Source organism: Athene noctua, chromosome 16, assembly GCF_965140245.1.
Source record: "Athene noctua chromosome 16, bAthNoc1.hap1.1, whole genome shotgun sequence".
Taxonomy (NCBI): Eukaryota; Metazoa; Chordata; class Aves; order Strigiformes; family Strigidae; genus Athene; species Athene noctua.
Genome location: NC_134052.1, coordinates 13,177 through 27,056, shown reverse-complemented (window position 1 = coordinate 27,056; position 13,880 = coordinate 13,177). Strand labels below are relative to the sequence as shown.

The 13,880-nt window shown below is 49.5% G+C and overlaps 1 protein-coding gene across 1 annotated transcript; it reads right to left on the bottom strand.

Annotated features, from left to right (window-relative positions):
- Positions 1-625: 625 nt before the first annotated feature.
- On the bottom strand, positions 626-12,620 carry LOC141966999 (uncharacterized; the record flags this gene model as incomplete). Its single annotated transcript, XM_074920306.1, has 8 exons — positions 626-661; positions 995-1,045; positions 1,213-1,320; positions 1,724-1,876; positions 9,817-9,951; positions 11,091-11,270; positions 12,130-12,299; positions 12,493-12,620. Coding segments are annotated over 8 exons (961 nt in total), but the record flags the coding sequence as incomplete, so codon positions are not given.
- Positions 12,621-13,880: the final 1,260 nt, after the last annotated feature.

The following is a 13,880-nucleotide window of genomic DNA, read 5'->3' as shown; positions in this document are numbered from 1 at the left end:
AAGAGCATCTCCCAGGAAGCAGGAGATGAAGTCCCAGTTGCGCTGTTTCCCAGACCCACAGGTGTGCCCAGCCAGCCAGGTGAGGATGATGCTTTGAGCAGAGCACCTTCAATTCCCTGCCGAACTGCTCGAGCAGATCCACAGTGCCGGCAGACACAACAGTCACAAGGGAATGGGGTTCAGTTAGTCAGCTGCAGCAACAGAACTTCAGACACTGAGGCTTCCCGGTGAAAACAGCCCTCAGAGATAACTCGATGGCTCCAGCAGTATCCTTGGACCATTTACCAGAGCTAAGCATGACGTACTTTACTCCCATAAATCTTACACCCATTTTGCCCCAAATACCCATAAAGATTCAGGTCCTCAGGGAGACCAGGGTCTACCAGACCCATAAAAGTACATGGAAGAGAAGTCTGGCTACTGCTGCTCCTGCCAACACCACGGTCAAAGGATGCAAAAGGGTTCAGTTGCTGGAATGTACATTCTTACACTGATAAAACAAATGTCCATACAGTGCTTAGGACGCTGACTCAGTCTGCTATTGGGATCATGATTAGCACAGCACAGCACAGCACAGCACTACAAGACTGATGATTGCCTGAAGGCTCTAAGCTCTGGCACTGCCTCAGATCCCTGGAGCTCTGATATGATGCAAAGTCCACTGTTAACGGAGTCAAGGGAAAAGGGAAACAGTCAACAAGATGAGTAAAACTCAAGGGGAACATCCTTCTTTCTCTATTTTCCATCGAGTTCCAGTTTTCTTAATTTCCTTCAACCCCTTTCCCACCATGCCCCACCTTTCGACAAGTCAGAGAGTAGACCCAGTGAATGATGTCATTTGGCCATGGCCAACAGCTGTGTCTGACGGGACCCTGCCAGCGCCGGCTGCACTCACGTCCTGACACCAAAGAGAACTCGGGCTGTAGTGCCATGCAAAGTTGAGCCCATCAGCACAGGCACAGCAGCTTCTGAAGAGAGCTTTCCTACTCCTCACCTGGTTCTGCAACTCAGCTAATCGATGACTGCAGCAAGCCTGAGACTCCTCCTGTGAAGAAAACGCAAAGATTTCTTTTTAGTCTCCGGTCTGGTCAGGGCCATGGTCTCTACTCAACTTCTCATAGGTCTGTACTGGGGGGCTGCTGCCACTGGGATTTGCCATCGTTGCTCTGTATGGCCAGACCCTCCTCCCACCGAGTAAGACTCCATTCTCACCTCTCTAGAAGCAGGGATCTTGTGCTGGTCAGAGAGGGAAAATCCTCGTGCATCTGGCAGCGACCGACCACTGCAACATCTCTTCAGTCTCCTCCGTTCACATTCCACCTGCACATCGGACAGGAGAAAGGGTCACAGAAAGCTGTGACCAAACAAGGAGTGAAAGGACCTCTGGACATCACGGCAAGGAGATTTCTGCTCAGAGACTGTAACTGCACCAGAGAACAATGAGGGCAAAAAGCACTCCAAATAGGAAGAGGAAACAATTCCTGACACAAGAGTGACAAATGGGTGCACATGGGGAGACTGGGGCAAGAAGGGTGGTACTGGAATGAATGTGCATTTGTGAAGGCAATGGGGTGGGAGGAGAGAAAATACCAAAGTGTGTGTCCACAAGGGAAAGTGGGAGAGGGAAGGAAACAAGCAGAGGACTCCAAAGTGCTGTCTGTGGAAGTGTGTTGTGTTCCAGAGGACCGTGAGCCTTTGCAGAGGCAGTGAAAGCTGGTTTTGCCTGCTCAGGAGTCCTCCTGAGCTCAGCAATGAGTTGCTTCATCTCCGTCTTCTCACGTTCCAGCCTTGCAACCGCTTGCTGTAGATGTTCCAGCTGCTGCGACAGGAGTCTCTTCTCCGACAGCCATGAGAGCTGCTCCCCTTCTGCAGCAGCCTGCTGGGTACAGAGAGGGGATTATGTGAGCTGGTGCCACATCAAGGTTGGAAGAGCCAGAATCAACAAGTCAGGGAGAGTGACCGGCCCAAGGCATGGACAGTGCTAAGTCCCTTCTTCTCCTTCTGGTCCAGAGGCCAAGAAAACACACTGTCTTCCTAGGGGCCCTCCTCCAGAACACCTTGGAGAAATCCATGCAAATTTGCCTTTGTGCTTTTTGGACCACAGCACAAGGACATCCTGAAAGTGCAAGGAAGCCATTAAGCAGATCAGGCAATGGGACAAATTCCATTTTTTTCAATACACTGGAAAAACTCTACCTCAGAAGTCTAAATCTCTGAAAGCAGCCTCTAAGCACCACCAGTGTGGCTGCTGTTCAGTCATCGTGATATAATTCTACTGAGTTTAGTACATTACTCTGGTCACTGGTGCCCCTTCCTTTCCATGCCAAATCCTAACCATATGTACTGGGTGTGGCTGATCTGGAATCGGTTTTCCCCTACAGCAGCCCCATGGTGCTGTGGTTTATGCTGGGAGCTGCAGGGTGTTGGCAGCACCCTGGTGTGGTGGCTGCTGCTGAGCAGTGCTTACACAGCACCAAGGCTCTTTCTGACATTTCCCCAGTGGGACGGGGTGGGCAAGATCTCGGGAGGGGACACAGCCAGGACAGCTGACCCCAGCTGACCAAAGGGACATTCCAGACCCTGTGACGTCTGCTCAGTATAAAGCTGGGAGAAAGGAGGAAGGGGGTGGGGTCACCCTTGTTCCTCCGAGGCAACCACTCCGCGTACGGGAGCCCTGCTCCTGAGAAGGCCCCACAGCATCTCTCCATGGGAAGTAGAGACTAAATCTGTTTGCTTTTTTTCTTCTGCACACGGACCTTTGCTTCGCTTTGCTTATATTAAAACTGCTTTTGTTTTACCCACAAGGGTTGGTCTATCTTATTTTCTTTCCCCTCTTTGCCCTGTTGAGAAAACAAAGGGAAAGGGGGGGAAGAGATAGAGCGACTGGATACCTGGCATTTAGCTAAAGTCAAACCATCACAGTCTATTTTGGCACCCAACATGGGGCAAAACAACGTCAGTTTTATATTAAATGTGCTGTAGCTATAGTAGTTATTAGGCAACAAGCTCTTGTGCTGGTCGTGGGTTTGATTGCTCTGCTTATCTTTATTTTGTTAAGCTCAGGAACATGCTGCAAGGAATTGGGAACATCATGAGTGGTTTTATTTTGCAGTCTCCTGAGGTAGTCATCCTTATGTTAGTTCATTGATACTGTTTATGAATGCTGTTCGCCTGTTGTGGTCTGTGTGGAGCTTGGTATGGTTTTAGGTGTAAGAGAAGGCAAATTTTGAATGAGTCAATATCAAAATGTGCTCTGAGGCGGCCTGTTCCTGGGTGGCAGGGCGAGTGGAAGGAGTTGGGCAGATTCCTAGTACAGTTATCCCCTCCTGTAGCCTGGGATCTCACCCCTGAACAGGCAAGCAACCCCACAAAACTGACACATCACCTGATAGAGGGGTGCCTTGCCTATCCCAGTGAGAATCAGCAACTTCTAGCACTTTACTGGGGCCTGGCCTGTGCTTATCGAGCTGCAGTTCAGCACTCTCAAAGGGCTGTGGTTGGCATGGGAACTCAAACAATAACAACGAGATTGCCCCAGTAGTAAAAAAGAAACAATGGACAAGGAGAACAACAGGCCCATACCCTTGATTAATAAGGGAGGAGAAAGAGGAGGAAGAAGCTGGCCCTTCAACAAAGGAATCGGAAGAGGGAATAACAGAACTGAAACAGGAGGCAGAAACTACCCGGTCCCTGACGTCACCAGAACTGCGAGATCTGCGGAAAGACTACTGTCGCCAGCTGGGTGAGCGGATCGCTGCCTGGCTGCTGCGATGCTGGGATAACGGGGCAGATGTTCAACAGCTGGAAGGTAAGGAAGCCCAACAGCTGGGTTTCCTTTCTAGAAACTGAGGAATTGGAAGGGGAATTGGAAAAGAGACAGCAATTTGCAGTCTGTGGAGACGGCTCCTTTCAAGTGTTAAAGCAAGGTATCCTTTCGAGGAAGATCTTATGGACCACACCCCAGGGAAGTGGGCTACTGCAGATGAAGGTGTCCAGTACCTGAGAGAATTAGCAGTGATGGAAGTCATCTATGGTGATCCAGATAATGATGAAGCCCCTAAAAATCCAGAGGATGTCCCATGCACACGGGCCATGTGGAGGAAGGTGATTAAAGGTGCGCCATCCTCGTATTCTGCCGGCTTGGCTGCAATGTATTACCCAGAAATGGATGCAGGAGAAGGACTAAGATGTACGCCAACTGTGGAGGCAGTCTCTTCCTGGCTTCAGAACTTTGAAGAGAGTCTTGGTACCTCCTCATCTCTACGGGCGAGTGCCCTGGATGTTAGGAGCTCCCCAGGAAATCAGTTCTTTTCTGCCCCAGCCAGGGGGAAAGGGAAGCCAAGGCGCATGACACGTGGTGAACTCTGGTTCTTCCTGCGCGACCAGGGGGAGGACATGAGGAAGTGGGATGGTCAACCCACCTTTAAGTTGGAAGCTTGTGTACATGAATTGCGAGGAAAGACCCCTGACAAGAAGAAGACATCCAAGAAGATTGTTAATGTAGCTGTGTAAAACCGTGAGAAAGGAACCAGCAATCTCCCAAAGGCAGGAAGAATGAGATCATTTCCCTTGACCCTGATGAAGGAATCTCCAGCCTGGCACGGCAAGGGTCAGACAGTGAATATTTTGACCAAAACCGGAATAGAGGGCCCCTGCCTCCAGCGAGGAGGAGGAAAGGGATGATCGGGAGTATTGGACAGTGTGGATTCGATGCCCTGGCACATCAAATCCACAGAAGTACCAGGCTTTAATCGACACCGGGGCACAATGTACACTAATGCCATCAAGTTATAGAGGGGCAGAACCTATCTGGATCTCAGGAGTGACACGGGGATGTCAAGAACTGTCAGTACTGGAGGCCGAGGTTAGCCTGACTGGGGACAAGTGGGAAAAACATCCCATTGTAACTGGCCCAGAAGCCCCTTGTATCTTGGGCATTAACTATCTCAAGAGGGGATACTTCAAAGACCCAAAAGGATACCGATGGGCTTTTGGTGTGGCCAGTGTGAACACAGAGAAGGTCAAACAGTTGTCTAATCTGCCTGGCCTCTCAGAAGATCCTTTTGTTGTGGGACTGTTGCAAGTTGAAGAACAACAGGTGCCAATTGCTATGAGGACCGTGCACCGACGGCAGTATCGTACAAACCGAGACTCTCTGGCTCCCATCCAAGAATTGATTCGTCAACTGGAGAACCAAGGTGTCATCAGTAAGACACATTCCCCTTTTAATAGCCCAATATGGCCAGTGCGAAAGTCTGACGGAGGGTGGAGGTTAACAGTAGACTATTGTGGCCTGAATGAAGTGACGCCACCACTGAGTGCTGCTGTACCAGATATGTTAGAGCTCCAATATCAACTGGAGTCAAAGGCAGCCAAGTGGTACGCCACAACTGACATTGCCAATACATTCTTTTCAATTCCTTTGGCAGAAGAGTGCAGGCCACAGTTTGCTTTCAGGTGGAGGGGTGTCCAGTATACCTGGAATCGACTGCCCCAGGGGTGGAAGCACAGCCCCACTATTTGTTGTGGACTAATTCAAACTGCACTGGAAAAGGGTGATGCCCCTGAACATCTACAATACATTGATGACATCATTGTGTGGGGCAATGAGGCAGAAGAAGTGTTCAAGAAAGGACAAAGAGTAATTGAGATTCTTCTGAGAGCTGGGTTTGCCATAAAGAAAAGCAAGGTCAAGGGACCAGCACGAGAAATTCAGTTCTTGGGAATAAAATGGCAAGATGGACGCCGTCATGTGCCTATGGATGTTGTCAACAAGATAGCAACTATGTCTCCACCGACCAACAAGAAGGAAACACAAGCTTTCCTAGGACTTGTGGGATTTTGGAGGATGCATATTCCAGGTTACAGTCAGCTTGTGAGCCCTCTCTATCAAGTGACCCGAAAGAAGAACAGTTTTCAGTGGGGTCCTGAGCAGCAACAAGCCTTTGAGCACATCAAACAAGAGATAGCTCGAGCGGTAGCTCTTGGGCCTGTTCGGACAGGACCAGCTGTGCAAAATATACTTTACACATCAACTGGGGAGCACGGACTCACATGGAGCCTCTGGCAGAAGATACCAGGTGAAACTCGAGGTCGACCATTAGGATTTTGGAGCCGGGGGTATCGAGGATCAGAAGCCCACTACACTCCGACTGAAAAGGAGATACTGGCAGCACATGAGGGGATTCGAGCTGCTTCAGAAGTTGTTGGTACAGAAGCACAGCTCCTCTTGGCACCACGGCTGCCTGTATTACATTGGATGTTCAAAGGAAACATCCCTTCCACACACCAGGCAACCAGTGCTACCTGGAGTAAATGGGTAGCGATAATCACACAACGGGCTCAACTGGGGAAACCCAACCATCCAGGGATCCTGGAAGAGATCATGGACTGGCCAGAAGGTAGAAATTTTGGAGCGTTGCCTGAGGAGGTGGCTCGTGCCCAAGAGGCACCGCCATATAACGAGTTACCAGAAGATGAGAGGCGTTATGCTCTCTTTACTGATGGATCCTGTCGTGTGGTAGGAAGCCATCGGAAGTGGAAAGCTGCTGTGTGGAGTCCCACAAGACAAGTCATTCAGGCCACTGAAGGAGAAGGCGAGTCAAGTCAGTTCGCCGAAGTAAAAGCGATCCAACTTGCCCTAAAGATTGCTGAACGGGAAAAGTGGCCAGTACCATACCTCTACACGGACTCCTGGATGGTGGCTAACGCCCTGTGGGGGTGGCTACAGGAGTGGAAGAAGACCAATTGGCAGCGCAGAGGTAAACCCATCTGGCCTGCTGCATTGTGGCAGGACATCGCTGCCTGAGTGGAAAATGTGGCTCTAAAGGTGCGTCATGTAGATGCTCATGTGCCCAAAAGGCGTGCCACTGAAGAACACCAAAACAATGAGCAAGCAGACAGAGCTGCCAAAATTGAAGTAGCTCGGCTGGACCTGGACTGGGAGCGTAAGGGTGAGCTGTTTGTAGCTCGATGGGCCCATGAAACATCAGGGCATCTTGGCAGAGATGCAACGTACAGATGGGCTCGTGATCGCGGGGTGGACCTGACCATGGAGGCCATCTCACAGGTCACTCACGAATGTGAAACATGTGCTGCAATCAAGCGAGCCACAAGAGTAAAGTCTCCCTGGAACAGAGGGCGATGGCTGAGTTTTCAATACGGTGAGGCCTGGCAGATTGACTCTATTGGACCACTGCCACGAACACGCCAAGGCAAGCGCTACAGACTCACCATGGTAGAAGCAACTACGGGTTGGCTTGAAACGTACCCTGTAAATCATGGCACTGCCCGAAATACCATCTTGGGTCTTGAAAGGCAAATTTTATGGCGGCATGGTACTCCTGAAAGAATCGAATCAGACAACAGGACCCATTTTTTAAATAATCTTATAAACTCCTGGGCAAAGAAACACGTCATTGAGTGGGTGTATCACATCCCTTATTACCCACAAGCCTCTGGAAAGATTGAAAGATATAATGGACTGTTGAAGACTATGTTGAGAGCATTGGACAATGGGGGATGGAAGCATTGGGATATAAATTTAGCAGAAGCCACTTGGCTAATTAATACCAGAGGATCTGTTAACTGTCCTGGTCCTGCCCAAACAAACCCCCTTCATCCTGTGGGAGGAGATAAGGTCCCTGTAGTACACACAGGGAGATGGCTGCTCCTCCCTTGGGAAAAGGCAAGCCCACTCGCGGGATGTACTTGGTGGGTAATGCGGGAGGATGGGACTACTCAGTGTGTGCCTCAAGGACATTTAACCTTGGGGGGAAAGTAATCTGTGGGGTGAGTTGTATGTTGCAGGAAGTGATGGAGGAAGTAGGAACGATGAAGAGTGAACCAGACACGTGCAATGACGACCCAAACCTAGCCGGTGCTGGAGTCCAACGGTCAAGCATACTTCTGTCCTGAACATCTGTCTTGACAGATGGGAACCAAGTCACTGAACATCTGAAGGAGTGAAGAAAGCTGATGGAATGGATAAATGAATATTATGTGGGACCTGGGCATAATGTAAATGGTATGGAATAAGGGGTGGAGACTGTACTGGGTGTGGCTGATCTGGAATCGGTTTTCCCCTACAGCAGCCCCCACGGTGCTGTGGTTTGTGCTGGGAGCTGCAGGGTGTTGGCAGCACCCTGGTGTGGTGGCTGCTGCTGAGCAGTGCTTACACAGCACCAAGGCTCTTTCTGACATTTCCCCCAGTGGGACGGGGTGGGCAAGATCTCGGGAGGGGACACAGCCAGGACAGCTGACCCCAGCTGACCAAAGGGACATTCCTGACCCTGTGACGTCTGCTCAGTATAAAGCTGGGAGAAAGGAGGAAGGGGGTGGGGTCACCCTTGTTCCTCCGAGGCAACCACTCCGCGTACGGGAGCCCTGCTCCTGAGAAGGCCCCACAGCATCTCTCCATGGGAAGTAGAGACTAAATCTGTTTGCTTTTTTTCTTCTGCACACGGACCTTTGCTTCACTTTGCTTATATTAAAACTGCTTTTGTTTTACCAACAAGGGTTGGTCTATCTTATTTTCTTTCCCCTCTTTGCCCTGTTGAGAAAACAAGGGGAAAGGGGGGGAAGAGATAGAGCGCCTTGGTGGGTACCTGGCATTTAGTCAAGGTCAAACCACCACACCCTCACATGTTGGCAGCACTTGCCCAGATAGGAGAGAACCCGTTACCCGTCCCCAGCTTTTGCACCTGAGGTTATTTTAACAGCAAGCTCCATAGTCCCTTCAGTAGCTCTGGGCTTGACAGAAAACATTCTAGCAGGTGAAGGGTCTCCGGCTGGAGCTATACAGACTGGCAAACCTGCTGGCTGCAGTCATGGTTTCTCTGGCCAAGCAGGTCATGTATTTGTGGGAACAGAGATTCCCATATCTTTATGGGAAACATCTTTAGAATCCCTCATAGATGATGAAACCGGCCCGTGTCCCTCTCTGAAACCATACTCTGCAGGATGGCTGCTCCTTCCCTCAGAGTCCCATGGGCCGTTTCACTCTTGGTAAGGGCAAGAGTCAGTGCTTGTTCATCAGTGTCTGTTCATCAGACGGACTCTTGGAAATAGAGTGACCGACTGCTGCCCCCTCCCTGCCTCTCAGTATGCTGCACCCCTTTCCTGAGCCACCCTTTAGGCTGAGTCTTTCCCAGCTCACTCAGCCAGTCCTATCTGCCTTTTTGCCCTTCTCTGAAATTCTGAGATGTTCTTCTGGGGAGGAGCCACCAGAACTGCAGCCAGGACTTAAAGTCCAGACTAAGCATGATTTAGGCAGCGGCATGATGATGTTCTCTCTATCAGGGAGGAAGGGAAGATAGAACAACCCTGACATTTGATTTCCCATTTTGGGGGTTGGGATTTTTTTACGACCTCTACTGTGTAGCGTTTTCATGGTACCATCCTCCAGAACCACACTGTGCCCTCTGGAAGGAGTGATGGTCAGAGCACAGACTGTCATTCTGTGTTTCACATCAGGACTAGCTGTCCCCTTGCAGGCAGACATATTTATCTGGATCAGCACTTTTGTTTCTCAAACGTCTCTATTTTGTCCCCACTGTCTGCTCTCAGATGGCAATGTTGAACAGCTTTCTATCATTAGCAAACTTCTGTATTCTCCCCCCTTTTTTCTGATCCAGATATTTAGAAATCTAAATATGGATTTGGACACAAATAATATCCCTGCCTCCTCACTCACAGCACTTAGGCTTTATTTCCTTGTTACTGCCCTTCACTCTTATCTGGGACTCTCAGCCTCTCTCAGCTTACGTCCAGTTGCCACAGCCTGTTCCTTCAACCCACTCGACTAGTCAGAATTACCTGCCCGTCCTCGCGCTGCTCTTTCACCTCCTGCCTGAGCTGCTCCAGCTGCTGGTTGGCTTCTCTTAGCTCTCCCTGAGTCTGAAGCAGTGTCTCTAATAAAGCACTCTTCTCATGCTCCTTTTCTTGCAGGACCTGCACAGAAACAAAGAGAAGACAGGTTTAAACTTCCCACACAGAATTTGTGTGGCAAGGCTCCAACACCGGTGGGCTGAGGTGCTCTCAAAGCGCTGTGCTGCTGCTCCCCCAGGCCCTTCTCTGCCACTTGCAGACACAGCTCCCTCAGTGAGACTGGCAGCATAAACATGGTCCAGACACAGTCCCTCTGTGATTGAATCTCCAGCAAACAGCTAACACCTAACAGGACAATGAGTGGCACTTCTCAGATGTCTCGCCTTGCTGGTGAGGGTATCCCTCTTCTTCTGCTGTGGCCTGTTTGTCTTTCAGTGGTGACTTTTACACCCAGTTAGTAGCAGAGAAAATGCAGGGCTGCCAGAGGGCTGAAGCCAGCAGCTCCTTCAGAAAACTCATGTATTCCAAGTGGGGTTTGGTGAAAATTACTTCATTTTTAAGGTATTCATTAGACTTTGGTAAAGTACTGACGCTACAGGGACACGCTGACATCTCTGAGCACTGCCCTGGCATTTCAGTACCTGCAGACACAGCTGGGGGTACTGCTGTCCCCAGGCAGACTCTGTGAAGAGGACTTCGGGGGGGACACAAGGAGGACTCTCACTGTGTGACAGGGTTGCACAGGAGATCTGGGCACAAAATACTGCTTACCAGCAAGTGACTTGAAACAGCCCAGAAAACACCCCTGTTTTACTGCTCAGAAATATTTCAGAGGAATCTAAAATTTTTTTCTTTTGTCAACAATCCTGCCATGTCCTGCCATGTCCCCCTGTCCCCTCCAAACAAAAACCCCATCCTCATGGAGATCCAGTCCTACAAATTCAGTTTGGTCTTTAATGGAGTTCAGGTTATAAGCATGTATCAGTAAAGATCAAAAGAGGACCGTGAAGATACTCTGAGGTAAGTCTTAAAAAAACCCGAACAACAGCAACACAAAAATCACAATTGAAAGGTGATGCTTCTGCCCAGCTTCCTAAGACAGGACTCACTTCTAGTCTCAAAGAGAACCCTGCTTGCCTTTCACCTCACCAAATTCACGTAGAAAACATGTAGGGCATGCTCCACACAGCCCAATATCCAGACATCTCCCACAGCTCTAGCCTTGCAAAAAGCGACACAAATTCTCCTCTCACAGTCTTTACCTCTCGCTTGGCATTTTCGACTCTGGTTCGTTCCTCTTCTTGTTGAGCTCGCATGGCAGCAACTTTCTGCTTCATATCAAACAGCTTCTTCTCGTGCTCCCCTTCTGTCTCCGCCTTCTCTTTTTCCCATTTCTCCAGTATCTTCTGCAGCTCTGAATGATGCCCCTCCTGTTCGCTTGCCTGATGAGTGGAGGAAAAGACTTCAAGGTGAAGGTCCCAGCCACGCTCCTCAAAACAAGTGTGAAGCTTCATCCCTCCCACCTCAGCAGTGAACAACAACGGCTTTGTACTCTCCATAAATCACATCCTGTCAAGGGACTTAAAAGGTGGGTCAGCAGGTGGAAGAATCACAGAATCATTTAGGTTGGAAAAGACCTTTAAGATCATTGAGTCCAACCGTTATGAAAAGGAGATGTTACCTTCCTCTCTCCGATGGCTGCCCGTTTCCTAGCACCTGTCTCCTCAGGATTTCCCTCTATTCTTAAGAGTCTGTTTTCAAAGCTCACATCCCTTTTCATCAGTGAAAAGATGTAGAGGGACTGCACGGTGAGAAAGAGACGGGTACCCTGATGCCCCGGTCACAAGACAGGCCAGGAACAAAAGTACCAGGAACAAGGGGCCTGTTCCACATGCTTCAAGCCCAGAGACAACAGCTCTGACGACAGTGAAAGGACAGAAAGAAAGGAAGAAAGTTCCCATAACTGCAGTTGACAGCAATGTGAGGAGTCCACTTCATGGCAGACAGGAGTCCGGTAAGATCCTGCCCCTTTCCTGCCAGGCTTTGGGTGGGGAGCACCCAACCTCCAGTTAAACTCGCCTTAGGCCCGCACTGAACCTGTGGCTGCTTCTACTGAGAGTAGAGGCAGAGTCCCGGGGGTCTTCACACGCCTTCAAGTACAAGCCATTGGCTCTGCTGCCTGGCCCAGCAAGGTGTGACCTATGGCAGATGTTGCTGCCTTTTCACACACTCAGGCTATTACTCTTCTAAAGCCAGCCCACAGAGCTTGCTTGAAGAATTCAGAAGCGTATTGTTTCCTACCAGGTCTTGCAGGAGCTTGTTTATTTCCACTTCATGATCAGTTTGCTGCAGTTTGAGGGAACTGTTATACTGCTGCTCCATCTGCAAGAGCTGCTGTGCCATGTTTTCCCGTTCCTGCCTCATTAGAGATCGCTCTGTTTCCAGTTCACACTGAAGGCACTTCACTTCCCCTGCAAACAGGACAAATGGCAAGATTCAGTGTCTAAACACTGGTTCTGACTTCCCTGACCTTAAGCCATCTGAATTTCAGTGTAGGAGAGATCTGCCTCCATCCCCTTCACTCCTCAGAAGCACTGTGGACACAGAGCTATTTTTATACCACCTTCCCTAGGCAGGGGATCACCAGAGACAGGAGGCTCTCACCTTGTATCACCTCCTTGGCCTGCGTGACCGTGTGGAGTTGGATTTCAAGCTGACTCCTGGTGATCTCCAGCTGAGATAAGCGCTGCTGAGCTTCAAACAGGCTGGATTCCAGCGTCTCCTTCACTGACCTGTAAGTTGTGAATACAGAGAGAAATGAGTTTGTTGCTCCTGATCCCCACTGAGAGTTATTCCAGTCAGAAGTCATTCAAGATCCTACCCCTGAGTATGGAAAATGGGTTGCAAGGAAACTTGTATACAGAAAGCATGTTTCTGCCACTTAAAATAGCAATGCAGGCCCCTCCGGGGCAATGCCCAGGCTTTGCTCATGACCTAGCATAACACAGAAAGCCCAGCCAGATTTGATCTCAATGGCCAAATCATAAATTTCTGTTGGCTGACACACAAGTGGCCACAAAGTCTGGGCCAACAAGCAAAAGCCTTGTCTCTGCTCACAGCCCTCAGCTCATCAGTGCTTCCAGGTTGCTCTGCAGGGGGACAGAGTAAGAGTCTTTCCCTGGATGACTCGTGACTTTTCGAATGCTGTTCCAAGACTGTACATTACGAAACTGACATTTAAATAAATGACTGCGGGAGAGCTGAGCACGCACACGGCCAATGTGATCAAGCCATGCCCGTGTATTACAACTAATTCAGCCCTTTTCTAATGTTCTCCCGCACACGTGAGTAACATGCAGTACAAGTCCTCAAGACTGGACAGTTAACCTAGCCCGCGCTTTAAACCTTCTTACGATTGGATAAAAAGTGCCACATCGGCCGTGCCAGGCTGCCTGCCCTGTGGAACTTCCTCTTCCGTCCCAACCCCTGCCGGGGGTTGTTTGTCTCCTCGAGTTTCTCCCCCCTCATTCAGGGTCACATCCTTATCGCATTCGCGCTCGGCTGAGGCTCTCATCAGTCTTGTTCTCACGCAGGATTGCTCATATGTCCATTCTCTCGCAGAAAGCCCTCTAGAACCCCAACACAGAACCAGCCAACAAAGTCCAACAAAGAATAAAAATGGCCAACGAAGACTCAAAGTGACCCAAAACAATCCAGAATGACCCCAAAATACCCTTGAAAAGATCCAAAATAAATATCTTTAGTGACCCAAAATAACCCAAAAGAAAACAACTGAAAACACCCCAAAATAGTGACCTAAAGTGACCCAATGTGCCCCAAAATAAAACTGAAAATACCCCAAAATGACCCAAAACAGCGCAAACCAAAATAAGCCAAAAAACCCCAAAACAACCGAAAACACCCAAAACACCCCAAAATAAAACAACTGAAAATGCCCCCAATACCCGCAAATGACCCCGAAATAAAACAATTGAAAATGCTCCAAATTGACCTAAAATGAACCAAAACAAAATGATGCAAACCACCCCAAA